Source organism: Amia ocellicauda, chromosome 4, assembly GCF_036373705.1.
Source record: "Amia ocellicauda isolate fAmiCal2 chromosome 4, fAmiCal2.hap1, whole genome shotgun sequence".
NCBI classification, from domain to species: domain Eukaryota; kingdom Metazoa; phylum Chordata; class Actinopteri; order Amiiformes; family Amiidae; genus Amia; species Amia ocellicauda.
In genome coordinates this window covers 51,107,193-51,131,783 of record NC_089853.1, presented here as the reverse complement: position 1 = coordinate 51,131,783, position 24,591 = coordinate 51,107,193, and the positions used below count along the sequence as shown (strand labels likewise).

Genomic DNA, 24,591 nt, shown 5'->3' with positions numbered 1-24,591 from the left:
AAGTAATTCAAAAGTTGATCAAATCATTGAGAGAAGCTGTTTTTCTAAGAACAGTCAGGTGAAGTCTTGCATACTAAGTACAGTTCCGCTTGGGTTAGTTGGACTCGCCTCAACGGTCACAGTTAGCGCTTTTCCACCAACAAGGAGCCGATGGTAGTTCGGAGCCGGTGCCTAATTTGGAACCATTTTTTGCTTTTCCACCGCAAAAGAACTGGCACCAAAAACTTGCTGGTATGGAACCTAAGAACCAGTGACGTCAGGAGCCGGGGGGCGAGGTAAAGTAATCTCCACAAAAAGTGATTTGCCAGAGTGCAGCCACCATGTTTAAAATGCCAGCAGAGACGCGAGCAGTGGGGAGAGTTTTGATTAAAAATTTGCGAAATCAGCAGCGAACAGCGGTCTGTCGAGGAGAGAGACACTACAGTAACAATATGGTCTCACCAGGTCAATAACTAGTTAGGAGTTGGCAAATGGCAGCAATGAGAGATGACTGAGCGCAGCTTCGTGAAAGGAAAGACGTGTTACAGCGATATTATGATGATGATGAGAGTTAATGCGACGATATAGATTGGACAGAAATGTTTGTTAATGAACTGGTCATTATCTGGTCCGGTGTTTTACGCTGAATGCAGTGCCCCTACAAGTCGTGTGTCCAGGGTTGGTTTGCGCATGATTAATAATGTATGAATAAATTCATTTTCTTAGCACAGGGCTAATTACACAAAACATATGTTTGTACAGTAAGAGAAGATGCACAGTAAGATCTGTTACAGTCATGTGCTTTGTGCTCACACGCCAGCAGTGCTGACAATGGATTATTATTATTATTTTGTATTTGTTAGCAGACGCTCTTAGCCAGGGTGACTTTCAACACACATGGAGGATCGCTGCGTGTCAGGCAACAGGGACAATGCAACAGTGATTTGAGACCATCATCCCATACTTCATCAATAAGCACAATTTCCCATCAAACCATTAACATCACCTTAGATCGTTCGACAGTTTATTGATCTGCTCGCGACTGCGCCGCAAATACCCCAAAACAGCCGCATCCATAATCAATAGGCTAGCCTATAGTCATTGTTTTTTAAATATGAATAAAAGTAAAAATACGCCACAAAATGAATGAAAATGTATCCACTCATACAAAGTATATTCATAATGAACTGTGTGCGTGGTGACTAATGCATGTTAACTCTAACTTGTATTTTTTTCAATACAGTAGAAGTGTCTGAAATAGCGAATCGTTGTAAATCCCTTAATGCATCAATAAAAATCAATACAAATAAAAGGCTGAGTTATCTTGGCATATTAGTGTAGTTGTATTTTCGTTTCTCCTACATGTGTGATCTCGTGTTTTTTTTGTTTTGTTTTTACAATGTACCTGTGCTGTGTGTAGACGCTGAATGGGTTTGATTTTGATGGTTAAATAGGGTTTAAAGACGCAGTCGCCTCGGTGCTGATTATTACAGCCGTGTTTCTCCATTTCTACTCCGTGCTTGGGAATGCCCACATCCAGTGATGTCAGCGTTCAGTTCCAAAACGGGTGGAAAAGCGGGCCGGTTCCCAGAGATCAGCTGGTTCCCAGGCCGAGCACCGGCTCTGGCTCCAGCACCAGCTCCTTGTCAGTGGGGAAAAAAGCTAAGTGAGAATTAATGGAACTCCCTGTCAGGCTCTACTGGACAGTGGGTCCCAAGTAACTATAGTATTCGAAGCCTGGTATGCCAAATACTTACCGGAGGTGGCCATTCATCCATTAGCAGGGTTGTCCATCTGGGGCCTAAGCTCATCAAGCTATCCATACAAAGGGTACATCGTTATTGATGTTTCTCTGTCTGACACCTACAAAGGGGCTGGGGAACCTACCCCCATCCTGGCAGAGGCCCGCAACAGTGCCCAGTGATCATCGGCACGAATGCTAGTTTTTTTTTTTAAGCGGCTCACTGCTGTTACTGAGAACTCGTCTGACCTTAAGGTGGCGCAGGCGCTGCGAATCCATATGCACACCCCGTGCAAAACACCGACTTCTGACAGCCCGGAGGGAAAGGTTAAGTGGGTGGGGCCAGGGATGCTAACCATTCCATCTAGAGGGGAAAGTTATGCCGTCTGTAAAGTGGAGTCTGATAAATCCCTTAGAGAGGATATCTATGTCATCAAACCTGCCTCAAGTAATTCTCTCCTTGCGGGTGTGTTCATTCCACCTTTGGTTGTGCCTACATCAGCTGTAGACATCACTATCCCTAGTGTCTACCGACACCGTCTTAGTCGCTCAAGAAGCAACGAACAATGAAATGACCATTGACCCGAAGTTATTTGATTTCGCGGGATCGCCCATACCACCTACGTGGGAGGAGCGATTGCGTCACAAACTCGCAATGCGGCATAAAGTGTTTTCCCTGGAAGAGTGGGATGTGGGGTTAGCCCATGGGGTGGAACACCACATTCGCATTAATGACTCGAGGCCTTACAGAGAACGCTCTAGGCGAATAGCTCCGGCTGATATTGATGATGTGAGGAGACATCTGAAAGATCTTCTAGAAGCTGGGATTATAAAAGAATCCCGGAGTCCCTATGCATCACCTATAGTGATTGCTTGCAAAAAGAACAGAACAGTTAGAATGTGCATTGACTATCGTACTCTCAATAGTCGCACAATACCCGACCAGTATACCACTCCGCACATAGATGATGCATTCAGTATTAGATCTGCATAGCGGCTACTACCACCAGATAACCACATTCATATGCACGTTAGGCTTCTATCCGTTTGAACGGATGCTGCAGGGGATCATGGGGGCACCTGCAACATTCCAAAGGTTAATGGAGCCGGTGGTAGGGGACCTGCACCTGTTACAAGTGATAGTATACCTCGATGACCTCATTGTGTTCGGCCGTACCCTCGAGGAGCATGAGGAGAACTTGTTGAAAGTATTGGACAGACTGGAAGAGTGTGGGTTGAAGGTCTCGCTAGATAAATGGGGTTGGCAGAACTGACAAGTGAAATATGTTGGGCACATTGTGTCTAGTGGCCTATGACAGAGTTGTCAAAAGGGTACCCACCTGTAAAAGGTCAGTGTAAGCCAGCGGGGAAGAAGTACCTCAGAGAAATGGACCCATTTGGAGAGCGATGGGATGAATCCTGCTCTGAGGCTTTCAAACAGATAATCCACTGTCTAACTCATGCACCTGTACTTGCCTTTGCAGACCCAGCATAGACCTATGTACTTCACGTGGATGCCAGCTTCAAGGGGCTGGGTGCCGTATTGAATTTGGAGTATCCTGAAGGGCTGAGACCTGTGGCTTATGCGAGCCGTAAGCTGAGCAGTACTGAACAGAGGTATCATGTGCATCAGTTAGAGTTTCTAGCGCTGAAATGGGCTGTAGTGGACAAGTTCCACGATTATCTGTATGCATTTTGTAGTCAAGACAGACAATAACCCGCTCACATATGTGTTGATAAGTGCGAGGCTGACTGCCACTGGTCATCGTTGGCTAGCTGCACTAGTAACGTAATGTATAATTTCAGCTTGCAGTTTAAGCAGGGGAAACATAACACTGATGCGGATGCGTTGTCACGGTATCCCGGTAACAGTGATCAGTCGACCTCGTGGACAGAAGTCTCAGAGTCCGGGGTAAGAGCTATCTCCCATTTAGCTGACAAGCCACAGGAAGAGAATTTGGTTAGATTGGTGGAACAGTTGGGAGCGTCTCCTGACTGTATCCCTTTGTCATACGTTTGCCCAGTAATGTTAGGAGGGGAATACATGGAGCCCTTAACAACTATTGACGAGATCCTGTCATAAGACCCTTCAAATATCACATTGAGCGTGGAGAAGTGCCCATCCTTGAGAAGGGTGTGGACCCTATATGGAAGATCTTGCTACACCAAGTTTCCAAAATGGTAGTTCGACACACTTTGTTTTATAGGGTGATGCAGAGCCCAAGTGAGAGGGAGAGGCTACAGTTAGTCCTTCCTGAAGAGTACCGGTTGAGAGTTCTGAGATCTGCTCATGATGATTAAGGCCACTTAGGAGTGGATAGAACCACAGAACTTATAAGAGACAGATTTTACTGGCCGCGTATGAGTCATGACATCGAGAAGTATGTAAAGGATTGTGGCCGCTGCATAACTCGGAAGTCATTGCCTACCAAGTCCGCACCCTTACAACAGATAACTAGTTGTGGTCCACTCGATCTGGTGTGTATAGATTTCCTGTCATTAGAGCCAGATACGAAGGGCGTGTCGAATATCCTAGTAATAATGGATCATATCCCCCGTTACACCCGAGCCTTTCCAACTAGAGACCAACGTGCTGTTACTGTGGCCAAAGTCCTAGTCTTTGTCCATTTACGGGTTACCCTCCCGCATTCATTCGGATCAGGGGCGGGATTTTGAGAGTAGCCTAATACGTGAGTTGTTAAGTTTGAGTATTAAAAAATCATGGACTATGCCTTACCACCCCCAAGGTGACCCACAGCCTGAGCGTTTTAATAGAACGTTGCTTTGTATGCTTGGAACGCTAGAACCCGCGAAAAAGAGTAAGTAGAGTCGGCATGTTATTCAGCTTGTGAATGCCTGCAATTGCACTAAGAATGAGGCAACCGGTTACTCCCCTTATTATCCTTTGTTTGGACATGAAGCCAGATTGCCAGTTGACTTTTTTGGAACCTCTGTAAATGGTCAAAAGGAGGTGATACACCACAAGTACATAAGAGATGAAAACTGAGCTTCAGAAAGCATACAAACTAGCTTCTGAGACAGCTAACAAAGCTCACTTGAGAAATAAAGTGAGATATGATCAGAAGGTGAATTCACAAGGCCTGAGTGCAGGAGATCATGTTCTGATCAGGAATCTGACATTTACAGGCAAGCATAAGGATGGGATGGGAATGATGGGTTTGAGCCAATATCGAAAACATGGAAAAATAAGATTTAGGATATATAATGTCTATTTAGAGTTGGCATGGCAAATAGAAAAGGCAGCAATCTACCAGAAATCTGGGATTACCACATCTAACCCATATCACAGCATATCTGACAATTCCAAAAGTAAACTGCTGGTGGTAAATTACTGTAAATTACTCCATTAGGAGTGTGGTTGTCAGAAAGGGGTCGTTAACTTTCATTTGAGCAAGGCATAAATTAAAAAGCCAGTGTGCAACAGCAAATGAAAGCAACTGCAGCTTATCAATTAATCAATAATCCATGTACAATATGCTTTTATAAATTGATTATGTATTAGTGTTTTTCAATCTCTTTAAATTGTCAAAGAGCAGTGCAGAGTCTGTTCAACCATAAACCTCTCTAAAGCAATCATAATTAGTCATGTGGTTCTACTTCAATTGGATTGATACTGAGTTCTAGGAATAATACTAATAAAAAATTATTTTAAAAAAATCCGCAATTAGGATATTAAAAGTTCACTGGGTAATGCATTCAAAACCACTTATGTAGCAGGAGAGAAACGCAAAGATACATTTGTGGCTTGTGTATTATTACAGTTTGTGTTTCCATTGAAAGGGGCAATGTTTTGCCATTACAGTGAAGGCATGTCTAGGGCAGCTTTTGTTGACTGAGTAAGGTGAGTTTCAACATACAGTGCATCTGGAAAGTATTCACAGCGCTTCACTTTTTCCACATGTTATGTTACAGCCTTATTCCAAAATGGATTAAATTAATTATTTTCCTAAAAATTCTACAAACAATACCCCATAATGAAAACGTGAAAGAAGTTTGTTTGAAATCTTTGCAAATTTATTAAAAATAAAAAACAAAAAAAGCACATGTACATAAGTATTCACAGCCTTTGCTCAAGACTTTGTTGAAGCACCAATTAGAGCCTCAAGTCTTTTTGAGTATGATTCTACAAGCTTGGCACACCTATTTTTGGGCAGTTTCTCCCATTCTTCTTTGCAGGACCTCTCAAGCTCCATCAGGTTGGATGGGGAGTGTCAGTCCACAGTCATTTTCAGATCTCTCCAGAGATGTTCAAGTCTGGGCTCTGGCTGGGCCACTCAAGGACATTCACAGAGTTGTCTTGTAGTCACTCCTTTGTTATCTTGCTGTGTGCTTAGGGTCGTTGTCCTGTTGGAAGATGAACCTTCGCCCCCGTCTCAGGTCCAGAGCGCTCTGGAGCAGGTTTTCATCAAGGATGTCTCTGTACATTACTGCATTCATCTCCCTCGATCCTGACTAGTCTCACAGTTCCTGCCACTGAAAAACATCCCCACAGCATGATGCCACCACCACCATGCTTCACTGTAGGGATGGTATTGGCCAGGTGATGAGCGGTGCCTGGTTTCCTCCAGACATGACGCTTGCCATTCAGGCCAAAGAGTTCAATCTTTGTTTCATCAGACCAGAGAATTTTGTTTCTCATGGTCTGATAGTCCTTCAGGTGCCTTTTGGCAAACTCCAGGCAGGCTGTCATGTGCCTATTACTGAGGAGTGGCTTCCGTCTGGCCACTCTACCATACAGGCCTGATTGGTGGAGTGCTGCAGAGATGGTTGTTCTTCTGGAAGGTTCTCCTCTCTCCACAGTGACACGCTGGAGCTCTGTCAGAGTGACCATCGGGTTCTTGGTCACCTCCCTGACTAAGGCCCTTCTCCCCCGATCGCTCAGTTTGGCCGGGTGGCTCATTGGGACCTTCAATGCTGCAGAATTTTTTTTGTACCCTTCCCCAGATCTGTGCCTCGATACAATCCTGTCTTGGAGGTCTACAGACAATTCCTTGGACTTCATGGCTTGGCTTGTGCTCTGACATGCACTAACTGTGGGACCTTATATAGACGGGTATGTGCCAAATCATGTCCAATCAACTGAATTTACCACAGGTGGACTCCAATCAAGTTGTAGAAACATCTCAAGGATGATCAGTGGAAATGCACTGTACTGTTTATCCCCCACCCCCACACCAATAAACATTGTTGTTATACTTTGTGCATATCGGAACCTTCGTAATCTGCAGTTGAGGGAGGTATCTTAGTAGAGTGTTGGTTCTTCTGTGTGCAGGGTGTCTGTTAACCATTTAAACATCTTAATGCAGTATTAGTTTTCTGATAGACTTTTGATCAGGAGGGTATTAAGCCTGTTTCAATAATAATTTGTGCATAGCATTATGCAAACAAATGTATTTCTAATGACACTGCAATAAACTGGCAGTGATTTTAAAGAGCATATTTATTTTTCTAGGTTGTCTTTGTCAGGGCTGTGTTTTGGTGTGGGTAGTAAAGGAAAGAAACGGGTTAATTCTTTTTTGAATGTACAATACAAGAATTCTCTAGGTTTTCATTTTTTAGTTGTTTTTTTTTAAGTATGTTTTGTTTAATTTTGTTTTCTCCATGTACCTTTGACATTCACCTGAGAGGATGAATATATTTCTATTTTAGAGCTCTTTGATCTTAAATACATCTACACAGTGTAGGGACGAGTTACAATTATTTTAAACTAAGTTGTATGAGGAAAAGCAGCAACAACAAAGAAAGCACTCCAGCATTATAGATGCATTTCTGTCAACACAGATGTGGCAGGTGTAGCTCTGAAATGGTACAAACAACTAAGGTTTAAAACTATAGGGGATCACAAACCAATATGTGAGGCGTACAACAAAAACATTTATACAAATTTGCTGGATTTAGATCTTATTTTCTGTCATGTCTCTGTAGGTGTAAAAACTGGTCACAACACACTTATTTAAAGTGTGATACTCGAATCATTATGGAAGCAGTTCAACAGCAGAAAGCAGATCCTCTTTAAACGCTACAGCTAAAATCCCATTGGTAACGGCAGTACAAATCTGAAAAATAGCTGGCAAACATGGCAATTTGCAGATTCATGCAACTCCACATTATCTTTAGTGGATGATTTTGTGAGCTTGTGATTGCCTCCTCTGATATCTGGAATATCTTGGGTTTCCCTGAATGGAGATAATAAAACTAGATGGATTATTAACTCAGAGTTGAAATATATTGCAGACATTTAATCCATTTTGCTGTTTTTCAGTAGGATGGGCACTGGGATGTTATTTTATCAATAAGATTAAGATGTTACTATATGTAAATTAAGTATAAGGAAATTAGGCCCAAATTAGCTTGTTCATAATAATGTGTTCTATGTGCGTCTATTTTATGATATTGGCCTCAGTAAATGTAACATAAAGGCATTTACATTAGAAAAACTAATGTTACTGCTATTGCAAATACTGATTTGCACTTCCGTAGCTGTGGCTGAATGTTCTTCTAGGATTAGGCTTCTTTTAAATGTTGAGACTATGTAGTTGCTAGCTGTTAGGTACTGTGAAACAGTTGCATTATTTCTATTTACCCTGTGCTCTGTGGCATTATGGTTTTTAATGTATTTTTTGTGCCGTCACAATGTTGCATTGCTTTAACCAAATTATTGACCAATCAACAAGTTTAACTTTCAATGTAATGTCTGTTAGCACATTTTTAGTTTTGCAAAGGGTTGATAAACTTCACAAAATTCGGTGCTGTGGAAAACTGAAATTTATACTATTTTCATTTTTTATAATGCTAACAAGAACAGAGAACCACATACAGGCAATCAGAATCAACACAGATCCCTGAGCAAGCATGAGTAAGTATGCCTCATTGTGGGAGGTGATCTCTGGAGAATCTAATCAGAGGCTGAATATTATTATTAATGGGAAGTACTGCCTTCAACAGTTGTTTTTAAAGTAGGCATAATCAAAATAATAAAGCAATATTCACCAACAGTTAATTACTAAGTAACTGCAGTACATTTGATACTGTTTATGCATGGTGACAGTGTAAAATTCTTATCAGCATCATGAAAAATGAAAAAAACAAATCTCGTACTGGAGTAGCTCACATGAAAATACATGTAGAATTATATAATTGTCACTGGTAAACACACTTTTTTTATATATATATTTGAGGTGTCTTGCTCATGAATAAATAAACCTGTTCCTAAAGAATTATGTTTTGGTTGTTGTCTTTACTGGTCTTTCTGCTGCAGATTTTCTTGAACCCAATGAACCAATCGGTCATAGCTTTAAATTGTATTTATTCATTCATAGAAAAAGCAGTTACTTGAAAAAATTTGAGTACACATTTTTGGGAACCAGTGTGTCTGGGGTCACAGTGCACCATGGGGAATGAAGGCCCGCCAATTATGTTGGCATTACTAAACAATATTTATGTAACTGAATGAATTCCTGTTTCAAATTATGGATATGAATACATTAAACTACAACTTTTTTATTTTTAAACGTATCAATGGCTGAGATCAAGTTAATTTAGGAGGTTTTCTCTGTAAGTGTCCTGTTAATAGAAAGGAATTATTACATGTGTGATTTGTCATCTGAGCGCCATGATTGTTTGAGAATGGGACATGCATTTCCGCTAATTACTACTTTTAAGGGCAGGTAGGGACAGCAGAAATAAATGTCAAGAGATAATTTGCATTGCTTAATCTGCTTAGTCAAACTGTGTAACTGAGCTGTATACTTCAGGGTACAGCGGGACATCTACTATAGCTGCTTCTCAGTCTTGTTAAAAGTACAGCACTTACCCACATATAAAAGAGTTTAGTGTGAAAGACGGTATAAATACTTCATAGTGTTTAAGCCAAAATTATGTACTTTCAGATAGCTGAGGTCTTTAAACTGTTAACTGCTCTTATTTTAGGGAAGGGGGAATACTTAGTCAGAGGACTGGATATGTGTGCTGTTGACAAAAAATAGTCCCTACACAAGCCAAGTGTGCGTGTTGTTTTTCATAGTTGAAGACTTAACTTTCCAGATTTTTCTCTACAAGCTGTGAGCAGCGTTTATTTCTCCAGTTTTTACTTTCACGAAACTTGTTCCCTATAGTCTTATCATTTTTTGGCAACAATACATGACCCATTTTTAACACAGGCTTCAAATAAAAACTAAAATAATGAAAGGGGGAAATAACAAGACTGACTACCGAATGAGGCCTCCATAGATTCTTTCTTGAGACTTGAGCTTTCCATTTTTAGATGTTTTGCTTGGGAGACGACGAGAGAGAGAACAGGAGGGTGCCTTTCTTTTCCACAGAGATTTTTAACTCTTCGTCCTCTGTTTTCAATACGTAATTAACGGTGGAACTGAGAACAGATGGCAGGTTTAAGTAAATTCTGGTTAATCTTTGAATGCACATCTGGACTTCAGTAGGACTTGACTTTGAGTAGGAGTTTCAAGGATTACATTTAAAAAAAAGTAAAAATAAAATCAGAACAAACATTTTAAATTCACAAAATGCACAGGTCAGTATATGTTGAAGACATTTTTTGGTTTGGTTCTCTGGATTTTCTCATTGCAAAAGCTTTGTCCACCACTGCATTATCTTTGTAATTAATTTGAAAGAAATGGGAAGCCTCGCATTCGGTGGTTAGCTATGTGTTTTTTGGGTCAGGCAAGAGCACCATTGACTTTCTTCACAGTAACAGTACTTACTGCAGTAAAGGGTTAATGATTTCATTATGACATTGGAAAAAAAAAAAGGAAATGGGGGGGGGGGGAAGAGAGCAAGAAGATTGCCATTGAGTTTTGAAATTCCTAGATTAATGCATACATATTAATGGCATAAGACTTTACATTATTTGTGTGAAGGGAGCTAGGTGGGTTGCCATCACACCATTCTCCCTTATTACAGTGATAACTCTTACCATCTCCTTGTGGTCCCTAGAGACAGAATAGAACAACTTTGATTGTTCAGGCAAAATTGATAGGCAGGGCAACACAAGATCTCTACCATAGTGTTGAGCAAATGGTGCAATTGTACATTAGTAACCCTCCCCACCCCCGCCAATAAGTATTAATCTTAATTATTTAATACCTTATGGACATGGAAAAGAACTGTAGGGGAGTTTGTTGTCCTGACAACACTTGGAGGGTCTTGTCAGTAGTTAGGGTACTTTAAATATGAGATTGCCTGTGGTGGTGATGTAGCAGGTCAGACCTCAGTAGAGGGAAGATGCATTCAAGCAACCACATGCCCTGATGTGTGCCTAAGTCCAATGTATTCAGGCGATCTCAATAGCATTCTGATCCACAGGGTTTTCCGAGCTGCATACTTTTGGCTATGTGAGTATATGTGCATAGGCAGATGTGCAGAGGTGAAAAATGCAATTTATTCTGCTTTATCAATGTAATGTGTACAGTAGGGGTTGTAGCTTTGTGGCTCATAGTTTGTGATCACTTCAGTTTAGTCCTGCATTTTCTTGAACAGACCTGATGTAAACACCTATGTGGTGTCCTTATTCTTCAAAGTCTAGTGCCCCATATATGGGGTGGGAATGAAGATGTCTGTGTCCCTATAATTGCTTTGCAATAAAGAAATGAAATGCCCAGCCTGAGGACTGAATTTGACCATTAAATTTTTTTTATAAATGGTGCTCTTCTTTACTTCATTCCCTCATTTGGTGTTTTGATGGTGGTGGAGAGCCCTATCTATCAGTCAACCTTACCTGTTTCTTTGTGCTTCTTCAAAAGAGCTTGGACAGCACATCTGGAAACCCCTGTCTGTCTTGAAATTTATGCCTGGGAGAGACCTTGCTGATGCAATGTAACTACCTTGTGTCTTGTTGCTGTCTTGCAATGGTGTATGACTCTTGACAGTAAACTGTCTTCAGCAACCTCACCTTGTTAGCTGAGTTTGGCTGTTCCTCACCCAATTGTATTCCTCCTACACAGCTGTTTCTGTTTCAGATATATTGAGTATATTGAGTTGATGATCATTAGCACCTGTTTGGTATAATAGTTTAATCATACACCTGACTATATGCCTTCAAAATCCCTGACTTTGTGTAAGTGTACATAGAAGAATTAATGCTGTTTTGAAGGCAAATGGTGGTCACACCAAATATGGATTTGATCTAGATTTGTATTCTGTTAACTCACTTTGCATTTAGTTAATTGATAAATATAATCTATTAACATTGTTACTTTACAGCATTTTTTCACACCTGCCTAAAACTTTTGCACAGTACTGTATATCGTGTATCGCCCAAACTTTTCAAAATATTGAGATATTAATTGCCCAGCCCAATGGAGAATGTATGAGGGGGGCAAATTATGTGTGAAGCTGGTACTCCCTGCAGCATATCTTCATCTATGTCAGGGTTGCTGTTGCCAGGTGTACAGTGTGTGTATATATGTATGTATTGCCATTCTGTCAAAAAAAGACTGTTAGGAACTTGTTCTGGTCCAGCACACATAGAACCATAAAAACAGACAGCCCCATTGTTGACTGTGCGCTGGACTGTCACTGTCCAGGAGCTGTGCAATGAAATTAGTGGTTTGCATGGAGTTAACGCTATACTTTTCAACGTGTTATAGTAGTAGTTAAAAATCAATACTTGTCTTGCTCTTCAAGGAGAGAGGGGTGTGAGTGGAGTTTTGCTTGATAATTTCCTACTGGTTGAAATTATGCAGTTACACACATAAATAATAAGTATACCTCAAAGGCTGATACATAACTGCGGCCTTCTTTGACTCCTAACCCTTCTGAAATCAACCCCCTACTCTCTTCCAACTCTCTTCCATGACCTTTGATTAGGGACCTACATTCGAAAAGTCAAGAATATTTTTTAAAAGGCTTGATGTCTGCATTCTGTTTATTGACCCTTTCCCTCTCCCTCTCCAGCAGGTGTTATGAGAGCTGTGGTGATGAAAAGATGATGGAGGTGGAGTCGGCATATTCAGATTTTATCACCTGTGATCGTACTGGTCGCAGGAATGCGGTGCCTGACATCAAAGGTGAAGGGACGGTGGTGGGGACAAGCGAGTTAACCAAAGACATGGCTCAGATGGACCTAAAAGTGCTAGGTAAGTGTGGAAGGTAAACTGAGAAAACAAGTCCAAGTCCCACTAAACAATCATAACAACTTACAGATGAAGACAGTGTTTCAAAGGAGGAGGTTATGGAGTCTCTCTCTCAATCCAAACAGATATTTACTGTTGAGAAGGCTGTGTCAGCCCTTGCCAGGTCCAAAGAGTAACAGAGAAACAGAGTCTGCTTTAAAACTCTAGAAATATGAAATGTAGTTCTTCAGTCACTCCTGTCGGCGCCTGCGTTGAAATAACTTGAATGCCTGGTGGCCAAAATACAAGTTCAAAAATCAACTCTCATTCCTTGATATGTGCTTTTTCCCTCTTCTATCATCCTCTGAGTCAATGGGAGTGGTGTTGTGGTCAGCTCCTCCATTCCTACTTTCTCCTTAAGGTGAACCCTTTGGAATTACCTGGATTTCTGCATAAATTGGTCATAAAATGTGATCTGATCTTCATCTAAGTCACAACAATAGACAAACAGTCTGCTTAAACTAACACCACACAAACAATTATGTTTTTATTGAACACACCATGTAAACATTCCACCCTGCACTGTGAATAAGTATGTGAACCCTTGGATTTAATAACTGGTTGACCCTCCTTTGGCAGCAATAACCTCAAACAAACCTTTCCTGTAGTTGCAGATCAGACCTGCACAACGGTCAGTAGGAATTTTGGACCATTCCCCTTTACAAAACTGTTTCAGTTCTGCAGTATTCTTGGGATGTCTGGTGTGAATCGCTCTCTTGACGTCATGCCACAGCATCTCAATCGGGTTGAGGTCAGGACTCTCCAGTGACTGGGCCACTCCAGAAGGTGTATTTTCTTCTGTTGAAGCAATTCTGTTGTTGATTTACTTCTGTGCTTTGGGTCGTTGTCTTGTTGCATCACCCATCTTCTGTTAAGCTTCAATTGGCGGACAGATGGCCTTACATTCTCCTGCAAAATTTGGTAATTAATTTTTCTATCAATGATAGCAACCTGTCCTGAGGCAGCAAAGCAGCCCCAAACCATGACGCCCTCTCCACCATACTTCACAACTGGGGTGAGGTTTTGATGTTGGTGTGCTGTCTTTTTTTTTCTCCACACATAGTGTTGTGTGTTCCTTCCAATCAACTCAACTTTGGTTTAATCTGTCCACAGAATATTTTGCCAGTAGTGCTGTGGAACATCCAGAGGTGCTCTTTTGCAAACTTCAGACATGCAGCAATGTTTTTTTTGGACAGCAGTGGCTTTCTCCATGGTGTCCTCCCATGAATGCCATTCTTGTTTAGTGTTTTACGCATCATAGACTCGTCAACAGAGATGTTGGCATGTTCCAGAGATTTCTGTAATCTTTAGCTGACACTCTAGGATCTTCTTAACCTCTTTGAGCATTCTGCGCTGTGCTCTTGTAGTCATTTTTGCAGGATGACCACTCCTAGGGAGAGTAGCAACAGTGCTGAGCTTTCTCCATTTATAGACAATTTGTCTTCCTGTGGACTGATGAACATCAAGGCTTTTAGAGATACTTTTGTAACCCTTTCCAGCTTTATGCAAGTCAACAATTCTTAATCTTAGGTCTTCTGAGAGCTCTTTTGTTTGAGGCATGGTTCACATCTGGCAATGCTTCTTGAAAATAACAAACTCAAAATTTGTGTGTGTTTTTTATAGGTCAGGGCAGCTCTAATCAACACCTCCAATCTCGTCTCATTGATTGGAGTCAGGAGTCAGCTAACCTGGAGTCCAATTAGCTTTTGGAGAAGTCCTTAGCCTAGGGGTTCACATACTTATTCCACCCTGCACTGTGAATGTTTACATGGTGTGTTCAATAAAAACATGAAAACATAATTGTTTGTGTGGTATTAGTTTAAGCAGACTGTTTGTCTATTGTTGTGACTTAGATGAAGATCAGATCACATTTTATGACCAATTTATGCAGAAATCCAGGTAAATCCAGGTTTTCTTGCCACTGTATAAGTGCTTACTATAAGTGTGTACAGCGGTTGTGTCGATGGGTGTGAGTGTGGGTCTACATTACAATCCAGCAGCTATCCAGCAGCTATCCAGCAGCTATCCAGCAGCTATCCAGCAGCTATCCAGCAGCTATCCAGCAGCTATCCGGCAGACCATAGCATAGAGGACATGTTGGATGAGATGCATGTGAGAGATTGGAAATAGCAACACAAATAGAGATGAATAAAACGGAAACAAAGTCCAGCAGCAATCATTTGACTTACAGTCAACCAACTGACGAAAGCCAATCCTCCATCCCATTCCCAGCCACTATATTCCAGAGCAGTTACTTTCTTTGTTCCAATGTCCACCTCATACTGTCCTGCTTTTATTTCAGTCTTTGTATCCTGCAAGGTCTTGTGAAGATCCTTCATCACGTTTTCAATCAACTTGTGTGCTAGACCGACAGGGGTGTTGTCAGTGACGAACTGCCCCCGCCACCAAGGTGTGGCTACCATGCCAGTGAGAATTCTTCCTGGTATGTTTAAGTCCCCCAGGACCATAGTGTCAGATACCTGTAGACACATAGTGGGCTTGGTAAAGTTTCATAACCTAAAAAGGGGAAGGGAGTTGAAGATCCTTTCTTTAATTAAGTGGAGTAAAGCAAATATAATCTTTATTACAAGCTCGCGAGAGTGACATAAGAGCAGCAACTCCCATCACAAATGGTGCTTCCTATGTGCTGGAAATCGGGACAGCCTCCATAACATCCCTCAAAGGTGTGACTGTGATAGCTGTGGATGTATTGTATCCAATATGAAGGATTCCACTAGGGGGTGCCTCGTGCAGTGTTGGGTATCAGACTGGAGCTTCAAAGTGGACAAATCTAAACAGTGAATGTCAAATTAAAACCGCAAATTAATCCTAAATGTGATTTTGGGTGTTTTCAAGTGTATTTGGCAGTGCTTATCCTCCATCCCATTCTGCAGCATGGGGTGGATATCAGTTCAGCCTGACCCGATGGTAACTATTTATGGATAGTGTATCTATTTGCTTTTGTTAGTGAAGGTGCATTGGCAGGTGTAATCTCCCAAGCCTCGTTTCACAATCGTTCGGCCGGTGGCAGGCAGTACCTTCAGTACTTGTAATGTTAACTGTAGGTGGGTCCCATGGTGCTGACGATGTTTTGCGTTCACATAAGAGGAGGGGAGTGTGGGGGGGTGGGGGTGTTGGGTTTCATCCATGCAAGGGAGGGGCCCTGATGCCATTTGTAGGGGGAGCCGCTGGGGGGGCCAGGCTACATTCAAGGGGGCCGTGACCATGTTATAATGGGGGATTTCAATTTCCCAAACATACACTGGGAAAGCCCAGTTGGGACTACAGAAGCAGAAATAGAAATGGTTGAGATGGTAAATGACTGCTTTCTAACTCAATTTGTCAGGGAACCAACCAGACTGAACGCATGCATTGACTTGATCTTTTCAAATGACCAAGATAGTCAGAGGGACACTAGTTAGAGAACCAATGGCAAACTGTGATCACAATATGGTTAGCTTTGAGGGATTCTTTTAAAAAAACAAGGACCAAGTCTAAAACAATGGTCTACAATTTTAGAAAAGCAAAACTTGAAGGTATGAGGCAGTACTTAGAAGAGATAGACGGGAGCACACTGGATACAGATTCAGTTGAAAATGGATGGTTATATTTTAAGAATATACTACTTGAGGCTCAGGAGAAATTTGTACCAAAAACTTAGCAAATTGGACCAAAAAACATTGGCCAAAATGGTTTAATAGAAGTATGCAAAAAAATTAAGAAAATGTTGGATAGCACATACAAAAGGGATAGAGATTAAACAAAACACAAAGAGATTTTAAGAAAGGAATTAGGAAAGCAAAGAGGGAAATGGAAAGAAACATACCTCTTGGAGCTAAAACTAATGCAAAGAGCTTTTTTCGCTTTTTTCAATACTATAACAGCAAGAGGTCAATAAAGGAGGAAGTGAAATGGCTAAAGAACAAGAATGGAAGTATCTTGGAAATTGAACAAGATGTGGCAAATGTTCTAAATGAGTATTTCACAGAGGTTATTACAAAAGAGAAAACGGATAACATGCCATAGGTTAAAAACCAGTCCAGTCAAACCCTAAGAGAGATCAGGATAAATGAGGAGGAGGTACTAAAGGGACAAGCAGAATTTAAAACATGCAAATCACCTGGACCAGATGGTATATTTCCAGCAGTACTCAGAGAAATGAGGGAAATTATTTATAGGCCGCAAACTCAAATATTCCAAATGACACTTAGAACAGGGGATGTGCCAACTGACTGGAAAACATCAAATGTCATACCAATCCTACACCGCCAATGTGGAATTTTCCAGTTATGACATCCCAAAGTTGGCACAATTTGAATGTCCCTACTGTTATTTTTCTGTGCCGACTTTGTTGAGATGTAGCTGCATATTGCTACAGTCATTTTGTATTAAAATGAACAGTACAGGTTCTGAGGGTTGTCTGCTGTAAGTCTTCAGTCCTATTTCCCTTGTTCCCTAAAATTCAAGTGATTTTTTTATAGTGATAGTTGTGATAGCTTGACCATGATTTTCAAAGTGTGTGGTAGTTTGACCGCGGTGTATTTTTTGCAGTGCGTGTGCACTTCTTCAGGAATATATGTACTAAAAATGGTCCCGTGTTTTGAAAGTGTTTTGACTTCTTCATCCAGAGATTCTCACTCTGGTCACCTCTCAAAAGATTGAAGTTACATGTATAAGTAAGCACATGTAATTAAGTAGCGCATTGGCAAACCAGTCTCCCATTACTGTGAATTTCAAAAAGTTTTACTGTGGAATTTTCCAGTAAGGTAAGCGGTAAACTGCCATAGGTTAAAAAAAAGTTTAGGTTACCAAAAACTGAAAAAGAATGTACATTTCAGAGTTATATACTGTGTTACTACACTGGGGGGGGCTTGGGGTTCTCATTCAGATGGTCACAGATCACTGTTTCGATCTGATTTCTTTGCAAATAGGCTTGTTTTGTTCAGAACAACCTAACGATTAATCCAGTATATATTTGATGTTCTATCAAACACACAGAAGTTCAGAGCCAATTATGTAAAATCGTTGTGTATTAGTACACTGTAAACAGTTTTCCATCTTGACATTTTGAGGTCTCTACAAGTGTGTTGCTCAGACCAAGTATCCCCTCCATTTCAGAATGGGGGGGGGGGGGTGTAAAAAACTCATTTTTCACATCAGAGAATACTTCACATCATTAGAAAGCTTAGAGTCTCAGCTTTCATGGGATACCAAACACTTGGCAAACAACACAACAGTGAAGAGTACACATGGGATTAAACAGATGCACATGGATTTGGTACCAGAGGGGTTTGCCAGCATAACGGGGTTACATTTTGTTAAAAAAAACAATTCCAATTCAGTGTGAACCTGCTCTCATCTGTGAAGAGAATGGGGCGCCAATGGCAGACCTGCCAATTCTGGTGTTCTCTGGCGAATGCTAATCGAGCTGCACAGTGCTGGGCTGTGAGCACAGGTCCCACTAGAAGACATCGGGCCCTCATGCCATCCTCATGGAGTCCGTTTCTGACAGTTCGCACACCAGTAGCCTGCTGGAGGTCATTTTGTAGGGCTCTGGCAGTGCTACTCCCGTTCCTCCTCGCACAAAGGAGCAGAGACCACTCCTGCTGCTGGGTTGATGCCCTTCTACGACCCTGTCCAGCTCTCCTCGTGTAACGGCCCGCCTCTTGGTATCTCCTCCATGCTCTTGAAACTGTGCTGGGAGACGCAGCAAACCTTCTTGTGATGGCACGTATGGATGTGCCATCCTGGAGGAGCTTGACCTACCTGTGCAACCTGAATGGGCTGCAGGTACCGCCTCATGCTACCAGTAGTGACAAGGACACTACCAGAACACAAAACTAGAGAGGAATCAGTCAGGAAGGGTAAGGTGAGAGCAATTGTCTGTGGCGACCACCTGCAAAACCATTCCATTTTTGGGGGTTGTCTTGCTGTTGCCTCTCCAGTGCAGCTGTTGTCACTTTAATTTGCACCAAAACAGGTGACATTGTGAATCAATCACTTAGGCTTCCTAACTGGACAGATTGATATCCCTGAAGTTTAATTGTTATTCTGTGATGATGACGTGCTCCCTTAATTGTTTTGAGCAGTGTATATATGTATATGTATATGTATATGTGTGTGTGTGTGTGTGTGTGTGTGTGTGTATATATATATATATACTCACCTAAAGGATTATTAGGAACACCTGTTCAATTTCTCATTAATGCAATTTTCTAAACAACCAATCACATGGCAGTTGCTTCAATGCATTTAGGGGTGTGGTCCTGGTCAAGACAATCTCCTGAACTCCAAACTGAATGTCTGAATGGGAAAGAAAGGTGATTTAAGCAATTTTGAGCATGGCATGGTTGTTGGTGCCAGACGGGCCGGTCTGAGTATTTCACAATCTGCTCAGTTACTGGGATTTTCACGCACAACCATTTCTAGGGTTTACAAAGAATGGTGTGAAAAGGGAAAAACATCCAGTATGCGGCAGTCCTGTGGGCGAAAATGCCTTGTTGATGCTAGAGGTCAGAGGAGAATGGGCCGACTGATTCAAGCTGATAGAAGAGCAACTTTGACTGAAATAACCACTCGTTACAACCGAGGTATGCAGCAAAGCATTTGTGAAGCCACAACACGTACAACCTTGAGGCGGATGGGCTACAACAGCAGAAGACCCCACCGGGTACCACTCATCTCCACTACAAATAGGAAAAAGAGGCTACAATTTGCACAAGCTCACCAAAATTGGACAGTTGAAGACTGGAAAAATGTTGCCTGGTCTGATGAGTCTCGATTTCTGTTGAGACATTCAGATGGTAGAGTCAGAATTTGGCGTAAACAGAATGAGAACATGGATCCATCATGCCTTGTTACCACTGTGCAGGCTGGTGGTGGTGGTGTAATGGTGTGGGGGATGTTTTCTTGGCACACTTTAGGCCCCTTAGTGCCAATTGGGCATCGTTTAAATGCCATGGCCTACCTGAGCATTGTTTCTGACCATGTCCATCCCTTTATGACCACCATGTACCCATCCTCTGATGGCTACTTCCAGCAGGATAATGCACCGTGTCACAAAGGTCGAATCATTTCAAATTGGTTTCTTGAACATGACAATGAGTTCACTGTACTAAACTGGCCCCCACAGTCACCAGATCTCAACCCAATAGAGCATCTTTGGGATGTGGTGGAACGGGAGCTTCGTGCCCTGGATGTGCATCCCACAAATCTCCATCAACTGCAAGATGCTATCCTATCAATATGGGCCAACATTTCTAAAGAATGCTTTCAGCACCTTGTTGAATCAATGCCACGTAGAATTAAGGCAGTTCTGAAGGCGAAAGGGGGTCAAACACAGTATTAGTATGGTGTTCCTAATAATCCTTTAGGTGAGTGTGTATACACAAGAAACCAATTTGAAATGATTCGACCTTTGTGACATGGTGCATTATCCTGCTGGAAGTAGCCATCAGAGGATGGGTACATGGTGGTCATAAAGGGATGGACATGGTCAGAAACAATGCTCAGGTAGGCCGTGGCATTTAAACGATGCCCAATTGGCACTAAGGGGCCTAAAGTGTGCCAAGAAAACATCCCCCACACCATTACACCACCACCAGCCTGCACAGTGGTAACAAGGCATGATGGATCCATGTTCTCATTCTGTTTACGCCAAATTCTGACTCTACCATCTGAATGTCTCAACAGAAATCGAGACTCATCAGACCAGGCAACATTTTTCCAGTCTTCAACTGTCCAATTTTGGTGAGCTTGTGCAAATTGTAGCCTCTTTTTCCTATTTGTAGTGGAGATGAGTGGTACCCGGTGGGGTCTTCTGCTGTTGTAGCCCATCCGCCTCAAGGTTGTACGTGTTGTGGCTTCACAAATGCTTTGCTGCATACCTCGGTTGTAACGAGTGGTTATTTCAGTCAAAGTTGCTCTTCTATCAGCTTGAATCAGTCGGCCCATTCTCCTCTGACCTCTAGCATCAACAAGGCATTTTCGCCCACAGGACTGCCGCATACTGGATGTTTTTCCCTTTTCACACCATTCTTTGTAAACCCTAGAAATGGTTGTGCGTGAAAATCCCAGTAACTGAGCAGATTGTGAAATACTCAGACCGGCCCGTCTGGCACCAACAACCATGCCACGCTCAAAATTGCTTAAATCACCTTTCTCTCCCATTCAGACATTCAGTTTGGAGTTCAGGAGATTGTCTTGACCAGGACCACACCCCTAAATGCATTGAAGCAACTGCCATGTGATTGGTTGGTTAGATAATTGCATTAATGAGAAATTGAACAGGTGTTCCTAATAATCCTTTAGGTGAGTGTATATGTGTATATATATGTATTTATATGTATATATATATATATATGTGTATATGTATGTATTTATATGTATGTATATATATGTGTGTATATATGTGTATATATATATGTATATATATATGTATATGTGTATGTATATAATGTGTATGTATATATATATATGTATGTATATATAGTGTATATATGTAAATATGAGTTTTTGTAATGGAATAATTATAACACAATTATAATATGATATGCAAGTAACCTCCAGCGATTTTGCATGTGAAATAAAAGTTGGAATGCTCTACCACTTGTTCCTTCAATCCAGATTTAACTTCCCTTATGTACTCAGACACTATAAAACAACAGCCTCAATATATGATGTGGATTCTACAACATAACTATTAATTTAAACAAACTGATTAAAGCAAGGTGCTTTCAAACATTTTAAAGGTTTTCTTTATTACTGTAAGATCACAATGATTCAAAATTGTACTGTTGCAATTGTATCCTAGTATTGATTCTATTAATTTACTGTATATTTTTCTTGGGGCAAGATTGTAAGTCCTTACATCTCCGAATCCTAGTGTTTCCTGGCAGTTACAAAATTGAAACCTACAATTAATGACGATTAATATGTAATTCTGCATATCTGTTTGGTATGCACTATAATGTGCAGCAGTGGAGTTTGTTAGATTACAAGTCTTTTGGACTGGGTAAAATACATTTTTTATGGGAGTCAAAATGCAACATGCGAACTTAGAGGTGTTAAAATGTGTTCTGTGTTGTGGCAGGAGCCAAAATAGTGTTATTGTTCAGTTAATGGTTTAAGTTAAAACTATTGTTATAAAGCAAATGTTTGTTAGGGTTGAAATTATAAGTAAAATATTTGTTTCTAAATGATTACTTTTGACATCCTTTCACATTCAGCAGTTTTTTCCTTCTTTTCATTGTGCTGGGCATATACTTTGATCTGTATTGAGCAAAAACAGGGTTTCAGGGTGCAGAATTCTTCTGATGTTCTGCGTTAATTGAGTGAAATGGTTGTATTTTGCAGAAGGGGAGGCCGCGGCGGCATCTCTGCCCCCTGAAGTTGATGTAGCAGGGGCTCAGAAGGGAAAGGAGAGCGAGGGTCCTTCTTAATTACTGTTCACTCCCAAGAGCGACCAGCTGGACAGATGTGCTGATATTCACATACTCCCCCCAGGAGAGGAATTCCCTTGGAACACTTTTCACACACAGATTGTACTGTGTTCAGTGGGATTATTTTTGAAAGTGGGAATGATTTTCTTTCAGAAAACTTGCATTCACAACACACACAACATTTAAATCCTATGATTGGATTCTTGGGAACAATACAAATTAAAGACAAATGTTCTTTGTTTTGCTTTTGTTTCATTGGTGTAACTTCCAAGGCGCCCGCGCACACATTTTTTTTTTTACACAACACAGCCCCCTTCATATGTTTCATTGTGACCCCTGATGGATTTTTTCTACACTATGCTGTACAAGGAACAGAGACAGTGATGGTTGCTAATCCTTTTTCCCAAACACAAAGGAACACCATATATCATCAACGTCTTCAGAAACACTCAAGCGAAAGACCTTCAGAGATTACAGACCCTTTCTGGAAAACAAAACCTCATGTCCTCTCCCTGTTACCACAAGGCTACCTAATTTTGTATATACAGTTTATATATACATTTATAAATGTTCAGGTTTCCTTTCAAGGAAACATTTAGTTTAGTTTCACTTTGTGCTCACTTAACATATTTTACCTGCCTTTAATATCACAAAACTTTGCATTTGGTTGGCAATGAACCATGCTATTAATCTAGGAGATTATATTTATTTCAGAATGCTTTCTCTGAGATGTTTGTAATAGAACTTAATTATTCAAAAGTAATAAAAATAAAAAAGACAACAAAAATACATATTCACATTAATATCCAAGCTTGTGTTTGAATATTTAGATGTCTTTCTCTTCTAGCACAGAAATGTCATGTTTCCTGCCTCTTCTGCACACACCCAGATTAGATTTGCAAAAGGTACATTTTAATTTTCATGTTCTTAAAAAAAAAAACAATTTTGTTACAACTTATTAATATTAGTTGTCGGAAGTCTTATTTCAAAGTGTTCTAGTAAGCCCCAAATTTGGAGAAAATAATATGCAGATTTTTTTGGGTGATTTCTGGTGACAAGTCACACACAGAAAAAGAACTACTGCTTAGGTCTAGACCAAATAAAACTTTGCCCTACCAGCAAACCACCCAGTAAAATTTTCATTTTTTGTCAGTAGCTATTACAGATGATAATGTGATGTATGGTAAAGGTTTCACAGGTAGGTCAAAGTTTTGATTAGTTACACTTTTTAAAAACTGTACCACAAGACTCTCATGTGTAACTGTTTTGTTAACTAGACAATATTTGCGTTACACTGTGCTTCTTTTATGTAACACAACTGTTGCTAAAACTGCTCCTGCTTTCAAAGAGACCATTTCATAACCTTTCAAGTTTCTTCCAGTAACCTCTTTATACTGCATTAATAATGAAACTCCGTATTCCTTGTAAGCCTTTCGGAAGCTGTAAAAGTTTGCACAAAAGTTCCTTTTTTGTAGTATTCTTTCCCTTGCCTGGGATTATGACTGGTAATAAAAAATGAACACTTTTAGTAGAGGTAAAAGTAGTCTTATAGTAGTCTTATATATTACTATTTTAGGGTTAGTGCAGTCAAGAGAAATTTAATTATTAGTTTTAAGTCAAGGGAGCCTCCTTATGTCAATATTATTCAGTAAAGTTATGTGCCTTAGGAAAAACTCTAGGAGAGATGTGGAAAAAAAATAAACAGCCTTTCTGACAAGAGCTGGGTGATTTCAGTAGGTTGTTGCTTTTTTGTTTGCTTTTATTTATTTATTATTACTTTTTGGAGGTTTGTTTGCCGTGGTGCAAACTTAAAAGTCGGACAACCACACACCCAAAATGGCCCTTTGTTATCTGCATGACCTCTTTAGTTCCTAATCATTCTATTTATTTTGAGGAAAAAAGTAACATTTCTTCATGCTTGTTTTTTGGTTTTGTGGCATTTTCTTATATTTCATCTTTCATAATTTGATTGGTTTGTCTGCACTGTTGCCCTAAGGGACCAGATTTGCTTACTAGGTCCTTAGCTGAGCAAAGACATTTGAAAGCAATCTTCTGTAGAGGAGAGAGATGAAAGAAGTGGCTTTATGTTTTGTACTGTACTGTATTGTGTAATGATCATGGTCTTGTTTTTTGCATTACATCAAAGAAATCTGTATTGATCCAGCTGTGGCCTCAGTCAAGGTCTATGCAGTAAATGTGGTTTCACCAACCCACTGCTGCCTCTTCACTCAGGTAAGTGATAAAAACACTATTAAAATGAGCTTGTTTTTGTATCATTCTT

At 40.7% G+C, this 24,591-nt stretch overlaps 1 protein-coding gene across 9 annotated transcripts in view; it reads left to right on the top strand.

Annotated features, from left to right (window-relative positions):
* Positions 1-23,433, top strand: part of pkig (protein kinase (cAMP-dependent, catalytic) inhibitor gamma) — an 84,530-nt gene extending 61,097 nt beyond the window's left edge. For 4 of the 9 annotated variants that reach the window (XM_066702696.1, XM_066702692.1, XM_066702689.1 and 1 more), the window contains 2 exons: positions 12,653-12,834; positions 22,225-23,433. In XM_066702696.1, the coding sequence (XP_066558793.1) occupies positions 12,684-12,834; positions 22,225-22,310 (237 nt within the window). In that variant the 5' untranslated portion in view covers positions 12,653-12,683 and the 3' untranslated portion in view covers positions 22,311-23,433. Of the gene's footprint in view, positions 1-3,204; positions 3,338-12,652; positions 12,835-22,224 lie in introns of all 9 variants that reach the window. The other 5 variants (XM_066702694.1, XM_066702690.1, XM_066702691.1 and 2 more) reach the window with 3 other exon arrangements.
* The last annotated feature ends 1,158 nt before the right edge of the window (positions 23,434-24,591 follow it).